This window comes from Stylophora pistillata, chromosome 9, assembly GCF_964205215.1.
Source record: "Stylophora pistillata chromosome 9, jaStyPist1.2, whole genome shotgun sequence".
Taxonomy (NCBI): domain Eukaryota; kingdom Metazoa; phylum Cnidaria; class Anthozoa; order Scleractinia; family Pocilloporidae; genus Stylophora; species Stylophora pistillata.
This window is the reverse complement of record NC_142527.1, coordinates 25,849,665-25,869,619: the sequence shown is the minus strand read 5'-3', so window position 1 is coordinate 25,869,619 and position 19,955 is coordinate 25,849,665. Positions and strand designations below refer to the sequence as shown.

The 19,955-nt window shown below is 38.4% G+C and overlaps 4 protein-coding genes across 6 annotated transcripts in view; 2 read left to right on the top strand and 2 right to left on the bottom strand.

Moving 5' to 3' along the window:
* Nucleotides 1-1,458: 1,458 nt before the first annotated feature.
* LOC111327941 (uncharacterized) lies at nt 1,459-3,296 on the top strand. The gene has a single exon (XM_022932264.2). The coding sequence runs from the start codon at nt 1,591-1,593 to the stop codon at nt 3,160-3,162; it is 1,572 nt and encodes a 523-aa protein (XP_022787999.2). The 5' UTR covers nt 1,459-1,590; the 3' UTR covers nt 3,163-3,296.
* A 1,818-nt stretch (nt 3,297-5,114) lies between these two features.
* On the bottom strand, nt 5,115-11,465 carry LOC111327926 (protein-serine O-palmitoleoyltransferase porcupine). 2 transcript variants are annotated; one of them, XM_022932242.2, is made up of 11 exons: nt 10,982-11,465; nt 10,234-10,277; nt 9,718-9,896; nt 9,256-9,362; nt 8,913-9,047; nt 8,407-8,507; nt 7,497-7,573; nt 7,185-7,248; nt 6,750-6,835; nt 5,619-5,726; nt 5,115-5,368 (listed from the first exon to the last, which is right to left on the bottom strand). In XM_022932242.2, the coding sequence occupies exons 1-11, from the start codon at nt 11,389-11,391 to the stop codon at nt 5,267-5,269; spliced, it is 1,413 nt and encodes a 470-aa protein (XP_022787977.1). In that variant the 5' UTR covers nt 11,392-11,465; the 3' UTR covers nt 5,115-5,266. The 2 variants fall into 2 exon arrangements, with proteins under 2 accessions (XP_022787977.1, XP_088588969.1); XM_088732843.1 differs by having other exon boundaries at nt 8,407-8,504.
* A 74-nt stretch (nt 11,466-11,539) lies between these two features.
* On the top strand, nt 11,540-18,199 carry LOC111327935 (uncharacterized). Its single transcript, XM_022932255.2, has 7 exons — nt 11,540-11,870; nt 12,336-12,581; nt 13,223-14,409; nt 14,721-14,851; nt 15,759-15,978; nt 16,678-16,772; nt 17,893-18,199. The coding sequence occupies exons 1-7, from the start codon at nt 11,705-11,707 to the stop codon at nt 18,026-18,028; spliced, it is 2,181 nt and encodes a 726-aa protein (XP_022787990.2). The 5' UTR covers nt 11,540-11,704; the 3' UTR covers nt 18,029-18,199.
* Nucleotides 18,200-18,498: 299 nt separating this feature from the next.
* Nucleotides 18,499-19,955, bottom strand: part of LOC111327917 (voltage-dependent calcium channel subunit alpha-2/delta-3) — a 38,582-nt gene continuing 37,125 nt past the window's right edge. For both annotated transcript variants that reach the window (XM_088732812.1, XM_088732811.1), the window contains exon 41: nt 18,499-19,766. In XM_088732812.1, coding sequence (XP_088588938.1) covers nt 19,650-19,766 — 117 coding nt within the window. In that variant the 3' untranslated portion in view covers nt 18,499-19,649. The remainder of the gene's footprint in view (nt 19,767-19,955) is intronic.

Below are 19,955 nucleotides of genomic sequence, written 5' to 3'. Positions count from 1 at the left end.
AATTACATACCGCGCCTCCACGCTTGATACAGTCACTTCACCGACACCATAAGTCGACTCGCCGAAGCCTTTGGTCAACTCGCCTACACTAGTTTTTGTTACTCGATTTGTAACGCTTAAAGCACTGTTTATGCCCCCTTTGAAAACAAAATTAAAATCGATCTTTTAGTGTATGGTAGAAGAGGTAATTCAAGGAGTTTCATCCAAAAGATCTTGTAAAACGCGTATCACTTGGTCGTATCCGCACTATGAAGGCAATCAGTATCGAGGGGATAGAAATATCAAAACTGAAAATAATACTTAGGCCTCGCTGTAATATTTCTCCTTTCTACTGACATTAATACGAATACTTTTTCGGCATGTTTTAAATAAATCAAACGCCAAAACTACTCTGTGCTTAACGGTTGTAATATGTAAATAAATTCTTTGTCACGTTTACTCAAGATAACGGTGCCAATTTTTTTTTTCCAACACAAACTATAGTCAACCACGACTGTCGACGAGTTGATAAAAGTATCAGCGAGTGACCGCGTACCCCTTCTGCATATCAGACGCGTCGTGGCGCGGTAAATAGCTACCACTAGCCACCAGCACTGAGACGAAAAGGACTAAAAGGGGCTAATGCTCGAAACGTTCGTATTAGAAAACTTTTAACGGGGCAAATTTATTTTGTTTAACCCAGTTGACAAACCTCAATACATTTCCCTTTCAAAATGACCTGATCATCTAACGCGAGTTAGCCCCATCCCGCCTCTCCCCTCCCCTCTTCCCTCCCCTCTCCCCAGGTGCATCGTCCTTCTCACCCCTACACGATCTCGGCTCTTGTGAAGTTGTTTTTTTTTTTTAAAGGCAGTTTGAGTTTCATGAAGAATGAAGTTCGATGCTGACTTTCATTTGCTCTGAACGTGGAGAGGGCCTTTCTTAACGACTCAGGACAGGGAGTGGTTCACCTTCTACGAGTGATGCAAAACTGATAAGCAACATGCAACACGCAGCCTTTAATGCTGACCGGAAGCAAGAGCAATAATTTTCTCCTGGCGGAAGTAAATGTTCATAAAGAAACGGAAATGGCTTTTCACTTCCTTCCCTAAATGCGGTGACACAACACTGGACAGTTGTTAAAGGAGACGAGAAGAAAAAAAGGATGATGGTCGCCTGTACTTCGAGTAAGTATTGGATAGCCTGGCACAGAGCCGACTTATTCAAAAAAGAAAAATTATTCTTACCAAAGCTCCCCGGCCAAAGTCCAGAGATATGATAAGTCGAGACACATCCAGAGGAAAACAGAAGGAAAGTATTCCGAATATGCAACGTATTTGTCGGCCTACAATTCACGAAAGCTTTTCTATCGCAAGAAAGCTTTTCTATCGCACGATATAGCGAAGAAATCTATATTTCATACATGATTTAAGCCTTTCTAATTGATGTCCTTTGCAGTTGGAAACATCGATTCTCTTGAAGTGGCAAAGCGCCAGAATCAAATGGAAAGCGACAGTGGGGATTCCCCTACAGTAAATCAGTAATTTGTAATATAACCGGAAGCTCTACGCCCTTTCCATCGCAGATTTTGCAGTCTTTGTTTGTTGAATCATGGCCTCTGAAAGTAGACCCGTCTATCTTCTTGGTAGCGGAGGAGAATGTGACGAAATCGTAGAAACAGTACACGCAACAGGGAGCATTAATGGCGACTTCCAAGGTGCGAGAGATCGCTCCTCGTCTATGATCTCGATCGTGTCGGAACAGTATGGAGAAAACACAACTTATGAAGACAGCGACAGTGATAAAGAAGCAGCCGGGATCGACGACAGCAAGCCTGTGACTAAAGACGACGCTGAGATAAATCTAAGCTTGAATTCTTCCTGTCGACGTCTGAGGTGGCTGCGGTTCTACCTTGAGTTTATCACATTTCAGTGGTACCCTCAAAACGCTTCACCAAAACGTAAGGTGTTTTCGAATGTGATGCAGTTCTTGATAGTAATTTTCCTTGGCTGTTGTTATGCCTATGACATGGGCGCATTCCACAACAGATCGCTGATCCAGGAAGAATTGAAAGAAACAGTGACAGCCGTTAAAAACATCGTCTGGTCTTTAAGATACCTCGAGATGTACATTCTTGGTTTGTTTTACTTTCGAAAGCGCCACTTTGAAAGAATGCTCTCTGAGGTGATTATAACCAGGCGATATTGGAAAAAAGTTCGACGTACGTTCTTGAAGACAAGCGCGGCTGTGTTTTTCGGTGTTTTCGCTGTGCCAGTTTTCTTTAGAGTCATTCAGATGAATATAACCACTGAGAAAGTGGAATCATTCGACCTGAAGGAAATCGCTGTGACTCTTCCACTTTCTGTTCTAGCCCGACTTGTGGCCCTGCCAATTTTCGTTGTGTTCATTTTCGCGGTATACATCATCTTCAGCCAAGTTCGACTCTTCAAGGAAAAGATACAAAAGTGGCTCGAGGGCATGGAAGACGCTAGAAATCGGTTTATCGACATCAGACAAACGATCCGTAATGCAGAGAGGGCTTTCCAACCCTTTTTGTTGATGCATCTGCTGTTGCTACTGATTCTTCTTGTCCCCTCAATTTTTTCATTTGCTGAACGTCTTCAAACGGAAAGCCACTACAAACAGACCTATAGTGACCAAACACAACTAACAAGAGCCAGGGAAGAACCACGAGACCCGACCACCCTTGTTGTTATTGGCAACCAAAGCAACTACCACCCACAGCAACTGGCTATTTACCTGAAGCTAGCAGATCCCATAGGTAATAAAAATACCACACTATCCGGGGCCCCTAAGAAGCACACTGTTTCCAAGACAGATGGATGGATGATTGCGAAAATCATCTGTGGTGCCTTGGCAGATTTCCTGGAAATGCTAGTATTATACAGCCTCCCTATAGTTTTCCTGGCCAAGCTGCACAAAATAGTTACCAGTCTCCCTCAGGTTGTCCAAGATCTCAAATTCAGTGAGCAGAAAAATGGAGAATATCTCTTTCAAAATGATGAAATCCTGAGAAAAATGAAAGAAGACTTGGAAAATGGAAGAGGTATTCAGATCTTAGGCATCGATTTGACAGGTGTCAAGGCCGCTCTGTTGACACTGATGATGCCTTTCCTTACAACAGCCATACATCTGCTGTTTGTGCATGTTGACCTCGACTGACAGCCAAAGGAAAAAAAAATGCATATTTGGCAACTTTCACAAGGCAAGATTAGAAAATAAATAAACATCAATGCTAGTGGAGATTAGAAAACTTAAAAAAAAAGTCATTTTACTCACTGCTTAATGCACATAACAATTAGTTGACTTAATCTCATATTCATAAACCTAGGCTCCTAAAAGTGTAAATACAATCTGCCTAAAAGTAGATATCTTTATAACCCTACCAACCATAATTTACTGAATATGGATAGGCTGTTAGGATAAAAATTCAACTTTTTAGTCGTGAGAACAACTAAAGATATATCATTAGCTTGTAGATAGTCAAGTCCCTGACTTTAGAAGCCTTTCTACGTGATTGTATGTATGCATGTATTTCTGGCAAGCATTGAAGAGCTCATAATATTTTATGTACGACAAACAAAGGATAGTACTTGTAGAAATGCATGCTTTTGACTCTGACATTAAAAAAAATAAAAAGGAAAAAGTGGAACCAACACTTTCCATGTTTCCAGGATAAAAAGGTACATTTTTTTTAAAAAAGTGTTCACATAGTGAGGTCCTGGCATTCTGGGGAAATGAAGTTCCATGTCTCCTTTTTGTTTTCCTTTGTGAAGGTTTTGAAACAATATGAGCTTCATTTTGTTACAATATAATAATTGTTTAATTATCACTCAAGTACACACTGTAAATAATGCATAATAACAAACAAATGTATGATGCGCGATCCTATGAACTTCATATATTCATCGTATCGAATTTATCATCACGGGTTTATTATGAATCAACTTAACGGCCTGCTCCCAGTTGGCTTGTTAGCTCAATTGGTAGAGCACTGCACTAGTATCGCAGAGGTCAGTGGTTCGAATCCCGTACAGGCCTGATTTTTTTCAGGTCTGATTTTTGCTATTGCATAAATAGCACTCTCTACTGCGAGGATCGTGCATCATACGTATCTACAACCGCAGTTCAAAATACATGAACTTCATATAATTATTCATCGTACCGGATTTATCATCACGGGTTCATTACAAATCAACTTAACGGCCTGCTCCCAGTTGGCTTGTTAGCTCAATTGGTAGAGCCCTACACTAATATCGCAGAGGTCAGTGGTTCGAATCCCGTACAGGCCTGATTTTTTTTCAGGTCTGATTTTCGCTATTGCATAAATAGCGCTCTCTACTGAGAGGATCGTGCATCATACGTATCTACAACCGCAGTTCAAAATATATGAACTTCATATATTCATCATATAACAAACAAAGTTCCAAACTACAAAACTGTATAATTATAGAACTTTAACTAATAATACAAAAAATAATAAAAAATTATTTATTTAAACTTGATAATGTAGGAAGTGGTTGTCCAATTTCCCGAGCCAGTGGCTCGTGTTAAAAGCACTTGACTCCAGATCAAATTGGAATTTGGAATGTTGATTTTTGTGGAGGGAGAGAAACCAGAGGACCCGCAGTAAAACCCTTGGAGCAAGGACGAGAACCAACAACAAACTCAACTCACGTGTGAGCCCACGTTTGGTAATGAAACTCGGGCGACAGTGGTGGGAGGCGAGTACTCTTACCACTGCACCATTCCTGCTCCCCAAATCTTAATCCATCTTAATTGGTACCCATTTAGTCACAATATCTTCTGTAGATTAAGTGGCTTCAACTTCAATTTGAAGAAAGTGAGACAATAACTGGGCGTGACAGTCAACTACAACGGCCATGCTGCTACTGGTAAAAATGTGAAAATTGCAGTCTTTTGTTGCACAAGGCTTTGTCAAAGTAGAGATTAACTATGACCCCAAGTGTGTAAATAAACTGGGGGTCACTTACTTTGAGGACATTTTTTCTGCATGCATCAAGAAGATTGGCTTAAAGGTTTATTTTCATTACAAATTCTATAAATCATATGTTGGGAAAAATTTGTAGCATTAAACAGCCCATTGAAAAAAATTCACATGCTGAGCTTGTGACCTGTGAATTAAATTTATTGTCGCTTGTAATTTTAAAGGTCAGTCTTAAGTCACTTAAATGCTTAGTCTCAAAAGCCAAAGGAAACATTTGACCCCAATAAAATATAGTTCACTTGTATATTTTGCCTTTTCTCAGCTAATAATTATACTCAGAAGAAAAGTTGCCAATGCCACCCAGTGACTGGCAAAATCTAAATCTGACCACTTGCCTAATGTGTGATTCATACCATAACCCTGAAACAAATAAAAACCACAAAATTAGAAAGACACTCATCAAAATTCTACATGTTTACATCAAAGTTTTCACCATGAAACTCAGAAACCAAGCGCACCAGAAATTATATTTCTAGGAAAAAATCTAATCAGGTGTCAGAATCAAATCAGAGTGCTTAAAACCTTTTTCTGAGTATCACAGGAGAACAGATTGTGGACCTTAAGTTACGAAGAGTTTACCTTTGATGAAATCATTGTTGTTCATAATTACCTTTTCTTGGATTTCTGAGTCTCCCCCAAACATGATGCCTAAATAAGCAAGGTGAAACACTGCAAGGAAGCTTAGGCCAAGATTAGCTGCAATTACCCAAAAGTTACCCTGAAAGAGGATAATTCACAGACAGTGTTAAGCAGTCTTTTTTAATTCTGCACAACTTGCTCCATCTGTACCTTAACGATTCTAAAGAATACAGTGTAACAAATAGCCCAGAGCCAAGTTGTTCAAAGCAAGATTCACCCTTAAACTCCCAGGATCTGTTTGTTTATTCTCCCCTCTAGCCACAACACATTTCGTTGTTAATAATATACATCGAAAAATTTCTCAGTTCTGATTGGTTAAGATGAATGCAGTTTTCAGTTAATTCAGTGCAGAAGAGAGTTAATTCAGTGCAGAAGAGGGTTAATTCAGTGTAAAGAAAGAAACAAACCAGACATTCTGATTGGTCAATGTCAATGTCAAGGTCAATGTCACTTGCAGGGTTTGAATAAATTATTTTTGCACGTGATGCATGCGCTTTTCTTCTGCGTAGTTATGAGAAGCTACCTCGTTTTTTTTTTCATGTATATCATTAATAGATAGTCACATGATTTTCTCGTGCAATTTGGAATAAATAAGCACTTGTAAATTTTTTCAAAGACCACAATCGTCTTTGAAAAAATTTACTCGTGCTTATTTATTCCAAATTGCACTCGAAATCATGTAACTACCTATAGATACAAATTAGTTACAAGAATTTGGCAGTATTAAATTAAAATAACAACTGTTACCCGATAAGTTCAAGTATATATTCCCATTACTGTTTTGTTGGATTGTGTGTGGATATTATAGGCTGGGAGAATTTACTGGTTAGTAACTACTGGGAGTTAAAAAGTTAGCAACTACCAAGGATTACCCAACAATTTTTTATTTTTATCAGTTTTGTAGCTAATTCACAGACAGTTCAATTATTTAACAAAATTAATCTTTCCTTCAGTTCTATTAGACACTTGAACAACCCCTCAAAAAGTAAACCATTAAGAGAAATCAAGACAAGTCCAACTTTAATCCTGGGTTATTGCTATTTGCCTTTTAAAATACCGGCCTTAGAATCTTAATGAAGGAATCCAAGGCATTAGTACTCACCTCTTTGTATACATGTCCACATTCTGGTCTGCATTTTCTTGCCAGAATACAAGCATTGAAAATTTTCCCCAATTTGTGACGAAAAACTGTTAAGGCAAGAAAATAGGATCTGCTTACAATAGATATAATTATATTGCTGTGAGTCAAAAAAAATTCCCTTCAAATAGTATTTTGGTTTCCATAAAATAAAGAAATCAAGAGGTGCTCCTGCACAGCCACTCTTAAGACAACTACCTCAATCATGAATAAAATCTGGCTTGGCAAACAGTGCTAGATTTAGCGTGAGTAAGGTATAGAATTCCAGATGATTTAAATCAATTTTAGTATAATGCACCACAAAAATGTGTTCTAATACTATGTAGGATATGAAAATTACTACTAACAGATTCAGCTTTTTCCTACAATCTCACAAACTGGTATTAGCAGTTCACCTACCATGTTCAGTGTAAGCGTATATTCCTATAGAAATCAACACTGCCGCAAGTTGAAAATTGATACCCTACGAGATAATATAAACAGACAAAAAATGAACTAAAAGTTACTTGTAATGTGTAAAAAAGGGTTATTTTGGAGCTTAGAAGAGTAAAATGAACATTACAATTTAAATCATTTGAAACTGAGTTAGTTCTTTATGCTGAGAGATGTTCAATGCCTCCTGAGGTTGTCTAATATTGCACCAAGATTCATCATCTGTCAAAATTAATTTTCAATATAACCAAGAACTCAAGCATTCCAAGATATACTTACATGAAGTAAAGAACTCAATGCAAATGTTGAGAAAACAGCAACGAATCTCCCAAGAGGTATAGCTTTTTTAAACACATCTGATGATCGGAAAAAGGAAACATGCTCATGTTATTTTTAATTACAGTTGACCCATTCACAACATTGTAAAAAACTTCAGGCTTTAATAACAAGATGAATAAATCTCAAAAAAATATCGCAGGCCCTCAAGCACACAGCCCCCAACAAACAATGGGACTCTAGAACACAACCAGAAGTGCCTAATACTACAAATTATTACACGACTCGGGCAGTCAGAGGGCCAATAACTAAAATCAACCAATCAAAATGCTCTATTGCCGGTCAATATTCTCTCAGTATTGGACCGGGCACTGTCCCGAATGGTCCCGAATGATACTGCACTTGTGTCCCTTTGAACTTCAGTCGTATAATAAATCTCTTATCAACCAAGCTTGCTCGGGACCGTACTGGAAGAATATCGGCCCTCGGTCTTTTTTGTACAGACCACGCTGCGCTCGGTCCGTACTGTCAAGACTTCGGGCCGATATTCTCCCAGTACCGCCCTCGCGCTTGGTTAATAAGATATATCTATTGATCACCCTTGAAACACACATTAAGGTCACAAGAAAAAGGAAATGATCACCAACTAAAGATTGAGATCTTGATTTATAAACAAATTCTCCTTGTCAGCACCTTAAGAAATGTATAGAGAACAGTATGGAGAATATCCACACTAATGCTAGGGTGTTTAAAAGGGCTCAGCCACCATATCTCCCTCCAACAATGATTCACTTTTAATTATTATCTTCTCAAATAAACCCCTAAGCTTAACTGACCTAGTGATCTGGGCTCACTTCCAAACACATGCAGACCACTGCTTATTTTTCTCTCCTTCCGCAGTCTAAATACTTACAATTTTTGAGAAACAAATGCAACGGTATATTCCACTGAACAACTACCTCCACCAAGGAACGAGGAAGTTCAATATGCTGGGGTCGTGCTATGTCATACCTCCTAAGAAAAATCAAAATAATAAGCTACAGGGCTTGACACTAATGGTAGCCAACTTATAACCATAGACTAATAGAAATTCAGTTTTGGTTAGAGGTTTTCAATTTCCACTAGCCAGTTAAATTGGCTAGTAAACAATTGAAACCAAAATTATTGCTCTAGTAAGTTGAGAAGTTAGTGTCGAGCCATGAAGCTAGATCAATCTATTAAGTTAAACATGACTACATCCATTTAACAACAATAACTACAACAAAAGTAACATTGTGCAATTTTTTTTTTAATCATAAGGTAAGACCTGTAGTATTTTTAAATACTTAAAAGCAACGAACACAGCCAGCCTCCCTCCTAACAAAATTTTAATTGGAATGATATCATGAGCTGATTATAGGAATGAAATTAATATTTTACCAGAGGGTTTTTGGCTTTCCTTCTTGGTTAACTTCTGTGCCAATTCCACTTAATACACTGGTACATTCTGATAGGAAGCTTACAAAATAATGGCTAAATCTAAATGACATTGCTGATTGGTATGCCACAAACCATCTGTAGGTGGGAACAAAAATAATCATATGGTAAAATTACTGAAAAACGTTGATAAAAATAGGTGGAAAATTAAGTAAAAACAAAAAAAAAAATCATTGAATTTATCTTAACACTCAGCACCAAATTTATTCACTCAAAAGTCAAATGCACAAGCCATTAATTTACTTGAAAATTATTTCCATCAATTAGTTTTTGAAATCACACTTACTTAAAAGAGTCCTCTGGAAACATCCATGGTGCAATACAAGCTGAAACTATCAAACAACAATAGGAAAGAAAACAACTCCTTACTACTCCTAGAAACCAGGCAAAACTCTGAAAGAGAGGGGAAAAAATAGAAGTACATTTTAATTTAATTTTTTACCAACATATCATCACACAAAGAAATTACAGTATCACTAACTGCAACTGAAGTAAGAGTGATGCCAGCAATAATGATCATAGTGACGACAAAACTGATGATGATGATGTAAATGACAGTGACAAAAGAAACAGAGATGATACTGATGACCCAGCATAACAACACTGATGATGAGGATGACGATGATGATGAGAAAGCTAATACATTACAACTGATAGCCCTTACTAGTAATGCTATTTCTCACCAACAGAGGTAAAGACTATATGACTGTGTAAAATTAGACTCAAATTTATCCTGGTTAGTTCTTACCATCTTTTTCCCATCCAAAAGCTGGCAATAGTCTGAATACGTCAGAAAAGGTCCAAATATGACAGAACTGACTGATACAGAGTACCCAAGATACTCCACTATGTTGGGCCAAGGAGTTGTACCTTTATCCGAATCAAAACCCAGTGAAATAAGCTTCATTACAAGTACCATCTGAGAGCCTGAAAAACCAGATTACCCTAAAAATTAACTTAGATACTTCTAGCTGATCATTTCATGCAGTAAATGCAATTAGTGGAAAAGTAATTAAGAAATATGACAAAATTATAATCATCTCAGCATGTGTAATGCAAAGCAAAGAAACAATTTCAACAGCTATAACTAGAAAAAATATTATAAGATGCACTGAACTTAGATCAAAACTCCATTGCATAGCCAGGTTTTGATATAGGAATTGATTTTTACCAACTCAACTGATTAATGTTTTGTTTGAGATGTGATGTCATGGAAGGATGAAGACTAAATATTAAGTGACTGAAAATAATTTTTAGGAAATACCTCGAACCTGGTGCCAGTTTTCAGGTGTAGCAATAAACAGTTCACTGCGAATAATGAAAAAAAAAAACTAAGCTGTAAGTAATTGGCTTAAGCTTCATTCTTCATTCACAAGGGAGGTAACGGGAAGTCCAGGGAAAAATTTTTACTCTATCACCCCAAGAAGAATAAAAATCCTTATCTTTTAGCATAGTACAGATTCTAATTTTTAGCAGGGACATGCAAACAAAACAAATTTATTGAAGTAACAAGGATAGCTCTCCCATGGGTTCTTCCTTAATTCTTTTCTCTCAGCTTATCTGCATTTGACACAACTCACTAATAAAGAGCCTGGAACAGGGTACAATCTTCTTATGCAATAGTCAAAAGCTTTTGGCTCTAATCCAGTCAGGACCCCTGGTGGAAGGGCTGTGAGGGATTTGGACCAACCCCATATCAGACCTCTGACGTTTTTGAACAACCTCCCTGAAACTAAAACTCTTCCACAAAAAGGATTGTATACTACAACTCTCCTTGAATATTTAAAAATGTACTTGAAATGTTTCTTAGTTTCTTTAGGCCCTAGTGGAAAAAAATTATAATAATAGTCAAGATGAACAAAAAATTATGTTTTTCTAAATCAAAGTTTGATTCCCCCCCCCCCCCCCCCCCCACCACCACCAAAATTTGCCGTGGGCCTCTATCGTCTGCAGCAAATTCCTGTTGAGCTTCAGCAGGGTCAGATGATTAAAAGAAAGAATAAAACACGCACCATACGATTAAAAACATGACTGAAGTCAAAGCCATCACGATTCCTCTATTCCCTTGCCTCACGAACAGAATTAGATACCCAAGCGCACTCATGGCCAAAGGGTATACCGAGTTTTTTTTCAGGAACAAAAATAAAGCTCCTAGTCCACAGATAAATGAAACGAAATGAACTAAAAGTCTTGGAAGTTTGAGTGACGAGACAATCCGTAGAATAAAGCACAAGGCCAGGAGGGGACCAACCAAGTCGAATGTCTGAACAGTCGTCGGTCCCACACACGACTGGAACATGTAGAAAAATCGGCCATACTTGGACATTTTCTCCATCTGTTCGTACATTAAGGCTTCATCTGGATCGTCGTAGTACTCATCTAAGTCGCCCTCGACGTAATATGGGTCCTCTAATTGATCCATGACTAGAGCACACTGCGGCTCCTCCGTCCCTCGCTGCTGTCAAAATCAAAAAATTCCAAAGTTTCCGCCGAGAAAAATTGTTTACGAAGAAGGGGTATTTGGGTACAGCTGTGGGCATAATAAAGAGCATGCGCGGTTCATCGTAATTCTCTCCCTCTCTTTCACTCAGAAGACCACTTAGATATCCAAGGGCTTAGGGAAATTTACCATATATAATAGGCTATTTTCCCTTTGTAAACTATTTAGAGTGAAACTAATAGCAAATGAATGCGTGGGAGAATTTAAATTGAGAATTTTTTTGGCCTTTTTCACTATGTGTGACGGATTTAATCACGGTGCTCTTCAGATAGCGGTGGCCCAGATTTGCCAGTCCATGGGCTGGGATGCCCTACAGAAGTCAAGCCACGACCTGTTGACCGACGTGTTACAGAAATATCTAGAGGAGATAGCCAAGTCAGCGCACGGATACTCCCAGATATGTGAGTTTGGACGAAGTCTTAGTTTATATTTCATAACAAAGAGCAGACTGATAATTTAATACAGGATGCTGATTTATGCGGTGTGTTCATGTAGAAATTAACGTTTATTAATTAACAGCTAGCATTGAAGTATTTTGTCTTTTTCATATTTGTTTATTTTGTGCTGTCTCTTATTTACGGAAGAAAAACTGTAGAGAAAAATTAGATGTTAACAAGTTGAGAACGATCTTTCACCAAGTTTCGATTCAATTTGGTAAAAAATGAAATTAGTTTTATTTAGGGTAAGAGTTCCATCTAACCCCATACATTAATTATGCATAGAGTGTTGCAAAGAAACCTTTATATTTAGTTTTTATGAAATGGAATGCATAATTAATGTATGGGGTTATATGGAACTCTTTCCTTATTAATTTTAATGTAACACTGGAAGAGATATTGAATCCTTTTTTGTTTGAAATTCCACAGACTCAAGAACTGAGCCAAACTTAGATGACCTAAACCTTGCCTTTCGAGATATCGGTGTTTACCTCGGGGAGCTAGAAGACTTTGTGACCCAGGTAGACCAAGTTCCATTTATTCACCAGTTGCCACAGTATCCCAAGCCAAAACCTTGTGTCCTCCATCATCCACATAATGGAGAGATTTCAGAGAGACTGGAGCAGTACTATGACTACTTGCCTCCCTTGGTCTCAAAGCTTCTTCAAAATGAAGGTTTTGTATGACTGTTGCTGCAGTCTCTTTCTTTCCCTCATAGCTCCAAAGGCTTGTTTTTACAGCACATTCTATGACTCTGAAAAAGCCCAATTTCTATCATTTGAAATTCAGCCTGAAACTATAAACTTCACTTTAAGTGCAAGGTACTGAATGGGAAACTTCACACTTTGTAAGAATTGTTCACTAGTGCAGTGAAGCGATGTCTATCCTTTCAAGCGGAATTTTGAAACACCAAGACTGGATGATATCTTCATTTGTGTTGTTACTCCATTATACTAGATAAATAATTTTGAGAGCGAGTGGCAATCCAAAACATTACAATCATCATTTAAAAATGTATTGCATGAACCAGAACTTAGGTGGTTAGGATCCAACTCACATACAGTTTACATGGCAGTCCACTGAAAGTATTTTTGCCAGTTGCACTTTACAGGTGCTCGGTGTTAAGTTTCAATCTTCGAGAAGTTTCTGTGTCATATTATGTAGGACAATTAACATTTGTGTCTGGCCATTTGCTTGTGTCTGGCCATTTTAGACTTGTATTCAATGACATTTCAGATTATTGTTTTGTTATATTTTAAATGTATCTCCCTGTGTCGTTAAGTGATTGCAATTTCACCTTCCATTTTTTCCTTCAGATGAAGATAAAGCAACAACAGCAGAAGATGCAGACACAGTTGATGCAGGAGAAGAACCAACAAGTGCAGAAGGATACGTGAGGAAGGAAATCAAGACAGTAGCTGAAGAAACTTCTAGTGAACATGTTGCTGTTAAGAGACCTCTTGACATGCCCCCAGGGCTTGAAAATGAAACAAAAAAGAGACGTGTGGATCTACCTTTCATACAGAAGGGAAACAGGGGAAATGAGATGGACATTCTTGAAGCACTGCAAGGAAACTTATCCTCCCCTTCGCCGACTCCATCACCAGACATTTGGAACTCAGCAAAAACATTTGAGATCCCTCCAGCATCAAGTATTTCTTCCATAACTGCTACTCATTCCGTAGAAAAAGTCACAACTTCTAAGGCCACTGTAAAACCAAAACAAGGGGAGAAAAAGGCAGCTGTTGGGAGCAAAGAAGCAGGAAAGGAACCAGGGGTAAAAGCTAAATCAAGCCCAAAAAAGAAGCCCAAGCCTGCTAAAAACACAGCTAGTCCTGCAAAGAAACCTGCCACGTCAAAAACACCTCCAAAACCAAAAACAACAAAGGATAAATCACCATCACCGATGAAATCACCTATTCCAAAACCAAAGAGTTTGACTCCTGTGGAAACTGAATCTATAACGGAGAGCTCTTCAAAGAAAATTAAAACTACTCCAAAGAAAGAGAAAAAACCAGCAAACAAGCCCAAAAAACCTGTTACCAAGACATCCTTGACACTGGCAGCTTCTGAGACAGCTAAAGAAAACATTGAAGTTAAAGAAAGCATGCCAAAATTAATTATAAAACCCATCAAGAAGGAAACTGATGCTGAGCATCAGTTTACTGTGTCTGAATTCCTACCTCCTGATAATGCAGCAGTAAAAGAGAAATCAGGAAATAAGAATTCAAAACCTAAGGCAGGTCCTACCAAAAAACCAAAAGTGAAAAAAGAAAAGGATAAAATCACTGAGCCCTCAGTCAAAAAGGAACCCAAAGAATGGAGCACTCCCTCTACCAGTGAGGGACTCAAATTTTCCATGGCAGATTTTGCAGCTGCAGCTGCAGAAAGAAATCTGCCAGGAAATGTTTTAATAGACCCAGCACTGGAACACAAGAAGAAAAAGAAAAAAAGGAAAGAAAAGGATAGGGATAAAGAAAAGAAAAAGGATAAAAGCAAAAAGGTTAGTGCACAACCTACTTTTCTCTCCAAAGAAGTTATTTTTTTATTTATATTCCTTCTTACCCTTTAACTTCCCCTTATGATTCCAGTATTTTATTGTGCAGTAGGTGATAAGAGCAGACAGACTTATCAGCCAGAGGACGTGATCATGATAATTATAATACACGTACCAAACTCTCCCTCTAATTTACAAGGAAATAACCAGTGGTCAGAGAGGAGAACTGCTTCTTAGATCTTAGGAATTAAAAGGCTAAGAAACGATAAAATATTGATAAATCCTCATCTTTACCCACACATATTTTTGTGTTTCAGCTGAAGACAGAACCTTCGCCAGAATTGCCATTTCCCTCACCCATCCCTCGTATCACTGTGAAATTAGACACTCCATCTAATTCAGCATCATTAACAGCTACAGGGGCAAGCAAGATAGAACCTTTACCATGGTATGTCGCCCTGTGCTTGCATATAATTCAATATTCCTAAAGAATGAGGTTAAGTAAAATAAATTTTCCATCAAAATTTCACTGTTGACCACCTACTCATAGTTGAGGGAGAGAGTGCTGTAATTATCAAGCCTTTTCTGGTAACTTGTGGTAGGTGAGGCATTCCATAACCTTATACACACACACACAGGGTTTGTATGGGTCCTGGAAAAGCTGGAAAGTCCTGGAATTTTATTTTGACATTTTCCAGGTCTGGAGAGCCCTGGGAAAGGACTTCAGGTCCTGGAAAGTACTGGAAATTTGCTTAACTCAAGTGAAAAGCTTTCAGAATTTAAGTTTTTACATAAGGAGAATTGACTTTGAAATCTTGGAAACAAAAGGGTTTATGGTGGAATTTGGAGCCCTGGATAAATCAATCTGAGTCCTGGAAAAGTCCTGAAAAATTCTCAGAAATTTGTTTCTGAGAAAGGGTATGAACTATTTATATATAAGAGCTACACAGTCTCTTTTCCTTCAGGTACACCATTGTTCAAGCTCCATTTGCAATCATCACTCGAAAGGTGTAGCAAATTGTTTGATTTTTTGGTCTTTAGGGGAACTACATAATCAGGTCAAAATTGAAAATTTTGATTTTGTATACTGACTTTGCAGATTAGAGTGGTCTTGAAGGGGAATATTGTTGGTGACTGACATTTTGACAATGTTAGTGGAATTCATTATCACAAACAAGTAAAATGTTGGTCACTACAAACAATAACAGTCCCTTTCATGACTACTCTCGCCTAGAGAACCAAGCCACAGGATACTGTACTACTCTTATGTAATGCCCCTACATTTTGTGATTGAAGCAGGCAGTTCCTGGGAGACATAGGTGATCAACTTTACATAAATATTGTTTTTCTAATAGGGATTTTGGAAAAGGAAGTTCAGAAAAACTCTTCTCTTCCACTGTAAGCAGTCAAGCCATTGACAGCGCAGGTCCTTCAAAGGTCTCAAGCAAACAGGAAGCTGTTACAACTACAGCCTCAGCTACCACCACCGCTTCCCCTGCACCCAAGTTAACAATTAAAAGTGAACAACTGGAAAGAACAGTTGTGTCACAGACACTGTCAACCACATGTGTTCATGTAAGTAAACCAAGGGTGTTCCACTAGTTTATAAAATTCACAACTATAATATGAAGCTTTGCATAAATAGCAGAGAAGTCATCTTTAACTGTATTTCCATCATTTGTGATGATGTGAAAAAGTATATTCAAATCTCATCTGCTAAACAAAAAGCACACAGAGTGATACCGTGTGCTTACAGATAATAGTGATCAGCAGAAAAACTTCATAGTAATTGAAGGGGGTAAGTTTTACGTTGTCTTGCTGCGTCGGAGCGCGGTATTACAGGATAATTTGGTTTTATTAGCTGACTTGATAATGTAAATTGGCCACTGTAATCAGGCTCTTAAGCTGACGTTTGGAGCGGTGCCGTTAAGAGGCTGTCCCGTTGACTGACCATCAAACAATAAGATCAAGCCGCACTGCAGTTGTTCAGTGTATTTTACAGGATATGCAATCAAATAGGTGTTGTGTGACTCTTCTGGTCGCTGTGAACATACTGGGAATTGTTAGGGATGCGACCAAATAATATGTTTTTAATTCCCTTTGTAATGTGGGCATCATAGTGAATCAATAACGTATTTTGAGTGCCCCTGTGCCACTTCTCGGTGTTTAGAAGATAAACAGAAACGAATTTAAAGAAAATAAACGCTCTAGGTCCCGTTAGTTACCCGAGTAAAAATTTAAAAAAAAAATTTATTCTTGGTGTTCGTGTACTAGGGATACTCTAGAGAGTACTTTTGTCCCGTGTGTGATGAACCTGACGATGGCACTTTCATGATTGGCTGTGATGGATGTGACGAATGGTTTCATGGGTGAGTAGCAAACGAAGGGAAAAGCTTCAAGGGGTTTGCCAGATGAGGGAGGTCGAATGGTATTCCTCCATACCGACTTACTTTTCATCATATTTCACCAGATTTTCGAATATTCACAACCATTCCACAAGGCAAAGTATGAGGCTATCCCTACCAAAAGTAAAACAAAATTTTGGGAAAAGGACCTTTCTTTTTACTGGCGCAGAAATTTTTAATAAACTCCCTTTAAACATTGTGAAGAGTGAAAACATTCAAACGTTCTGCCGCCGAGCAAGACATTTATTTTATCTTAACTTGATATTCTATCTACTATTTTAGGTCTTAATTGTGTTTTGGCTTTGTAGTCTTAGGCTGTTAATGTAGTTTTAAAATCCTAGTGATACATATAAATAATTGAGGATTTTGATGTAATTTATTTTTAAGTAACAGGGCCCCTATGGATGCCAGCCTTGAGCTGAATGGACTACCCTGTGTAAATAAAGTTTTACTTGGTTACTTACTCATTTCTCTAAAATCCGAAAAGGGGGCCTTCCTGGGCAAAATAGGAGATTCAGAAAAACTTGATATGAGTTGCCTTGAAAAAGCTCATCCCAATGTTTATCAAGGTCATTTCAGTCTGAGATATTATCATTTACAAAGTAGTTTGGAAATCTTTCTGTGAGCCATAAGGCCGATCGGAACGAAATTGATACTCGACTCTTGTAGCCCATCAAAACCGCTATTGTAGTCCATCAGCCAATAACGTTACGGAAAAGTTGACCTATAATTGTTCACGAACCAGACTTCACTCGTCACTGATGATGACTTCCGCTCAAGTTGTCGAAAAGTTAGTCACCGTCTGCAGTCTAACCAACGTAGCTGGCGGTTTGGCGTTCGCTTCAAAGCGAGTAGCAGCGAAACTGCGAGAATGAAAAAAATATTTCCGTCCTATTTCCCTCTCATTTCGCTGCTCTTTTTCATTCTTTCCCCCTTCACGTTTCAAAACGCTCACATAACTACCAACTACGTGTATGTAGGCTATGAGCAGGCCATTTCAGGACTACTCCAACCGGCTCGAACGCATTACACTTACTAGGGAGGGGACATTGAAATACTGACGTTACTGTATTTCTTTTTGCAGCCGATGCGTTGGAATAATAGAAGATCCCGGAGACGTAGATTGGTATTGTTCCTCTTGTCTGGCCAAAAGGGATAAAGATAATAAAGACAAACAGAAGAAGAAGAAAAAGAAGAAAAGTAAAGAAAAGGCAAAGTAGCTCGTCAGAAATTGAGTTTCCTAGATCTTTAAATTTTGTCCAAATGCAAATGTAACTGTTTAACGTCAATGCCGCGTCTGGAACTTAATTTCTCTTAAGATCACAAATACATATTCTTCCAATTCAGTGTTTTGAGTGCCTTTGTGTTGTAAATAAATGGAGTTTTATCGATGTCGTTCGTGTTTTGCAATTTAGCATTGTGGAGGACCTCTGCTAGTACAGAAAAAGTAACCGGAGAGAAAATATTGGTAATGTCTTGAAACGCGATGCTTTTTTGAGGAAGGGGGGGGGGGGGGGGGGAGAAGGGTGGTGAAGGGATGACAATTAAAAATTTTCCCATCAGTATCTGCGTGAACAACAGGATGGCAACTAAGCTAGTTTTGGGGTTAGTTTCTGCTTGTAACCGTTTCTCTTGTAAAAAGGAGAATTCTTTACAACAATTAAAATATACGGAGAGGAACAAACGAACATAAGGTAATCATCGTAAATTATATTTTGAAAATGTAACTCCTTTCTTACAAGGAATATTTCATCCGTTAAATTTCTAAACAATCATCAAAAAAAAATAAAAATAAGCGTTCCAAGGTTTGTAAGACACGACGAAAAGTTTTATTCAGTTGTTTTCTGTAACTGACAGGAATAAATAAAAATGGACCTACATACGTTAAGAAAACTTAAAACTTTCTGAAAATTTACAACAATCTGATCAACGCACATGCAGGTTTCCAAAAATCGTGCGATTGACTAAAATGGTTGCCGAAAAAAAAAACTTTACGCGGCTTTACGATTTAAAATAACGTATCAAGTACGGTATTAATATAATACATGTTTTAGAGTAGTTAAAACTCTCTTGCGTGTTATAAATATGAGAAGAAAGTATTCAGTTTAGCTACACCCTCTCTTCGTATTGCCACTCCTTTAGCTGGAGAAATTGGGAAGGGGTGTCGTTAGCATTATCGATGGAAAGTCACAACAAAGTTAGCAAATAAGCGGGTTAACCGTTTCACTCTCGTGAGTGATCAAAACAGAATTTCTCCTTACAACTTCCATACAATATCAAGAAGACAAATGATGAGAAAAGAGAAAAATTTAAATAAGGGGATCATCAGTTGATTCAATACCAAGTTCTCCAACCTAACAGACTGAACGATTGTATGGCAAGCAGTGCGGAGAATTACTTGTGAGATCTCAACCTCGTTCCCAGGGTCTCTCATCTTCCCGCCCCCTGGAGCTGGAGCGAGCTCCAGGGGGCGGGAAGATGAGAGACCCTGGGAACGAGGTTGGTGAGATCTTATGAGTGAAAGGGTTAAACAGCTGACCAAACTTGGAAAGTTCCAACTGCACTTTGATGTAGTTCATAATCGGTGGGTGTTTCAAGTGAACATTAAAAAAACCAAAGCATGTTCCTGCATACTACTGATATTAAATTCAAACCTGCTGCGAAGCAGGCTTAAAAACAATCTATGAAATGAATGATTCTTATGAACCCGGCATAAGATCAAGACGGTAAGTCAACCTCTCCACAGTGAACGTCGACCATTTTAAAATCTCGTTCTTACATCTCGCAGGCCCAAGATCGTCCTCGGTATCTTATTTATACTCTCTCCTCAGTGACAAACATTTATCGGACGAACCCCACTATTCTCTGCAGAGAAGCAAAGAGCCAAAACAGTTGCAAAGTGACGATATAAGGAGAGGGCTTTATAAACGTACTTGAACCACACGTGTAGCCTGACTCCTGTGAAAAGAGACAGAACTGTTAGAATCCCCACGAACATTCAAGCTGGGATTCAGACAGACAGACAGACAGACATCTTTTATTTATACAGGATAGCCCCTTCAGTGTAGTAAACACTGGTATCAACGGGGGTCCTGTTACCCACCCATCCCACCCCAGGGGAGGACATCCATCACACAGTAATCTCGT

What these genes read in the sequence shown, in the direction of transcription:
- LOC111327941 (XM_022932264.2), top strand. Translation starts at nt 1,591, where the DNA reads ATGGCCTCTGAAAGTAGACCCGTCTATCTTCTTGGTAGCGGAGGAGAA.
- LOC111327926 (XM_022932242.2), bottom strand. Translation starts at nt 11,391, where the DNA reads ATGGATCAATTAGAGGACCCATATTACGTCGAGGGCGACTTAGATGAG. An exon ending in TTTTGGATGGGAAAAAGATG is followed by an intron (nt 9,363 to 9,717) that starts GTAAGAACTAAC and finishes CCTCTCTTTCAG; the next exon opens with AGTTTTGCCTGGTTTCTAGG. An exon ending in ACTCAGAAATCCAAGAAAAG is followed by an intron (nt 5,369 to 5,618) that starts GTAATTATGAAC and finishes TATTTGTTTCAG; the next exon opens with GGTTATGGTATGAATCACAC.
- LOC111327935 (XM_022932255.2), top strand. Translation starts at nt 11,705, where the DNA reads ATGTGTGACGGATTTAATCACGGTGCTCTTCAGATAGCGGTGGCCCAG. An exon ending in AAAAGGATAAAAGCAAAAAG is followed by an intron (nt 14,410 to 14,720) that starts GTTAGTGCACAA and finishes TTTGTGTTTCAG; the next exon opens with CTGAAGACAGAACCTTCGCC. An exon ending in AAGATAGAACCTTTACCATG is followed by an intron (nt 14,852 to 15,758) that starts GTATGTCGCCCT and finishes TTTTTCTAATAG; the next exon opens with GGATTTTGGAAAAGGAAGTT.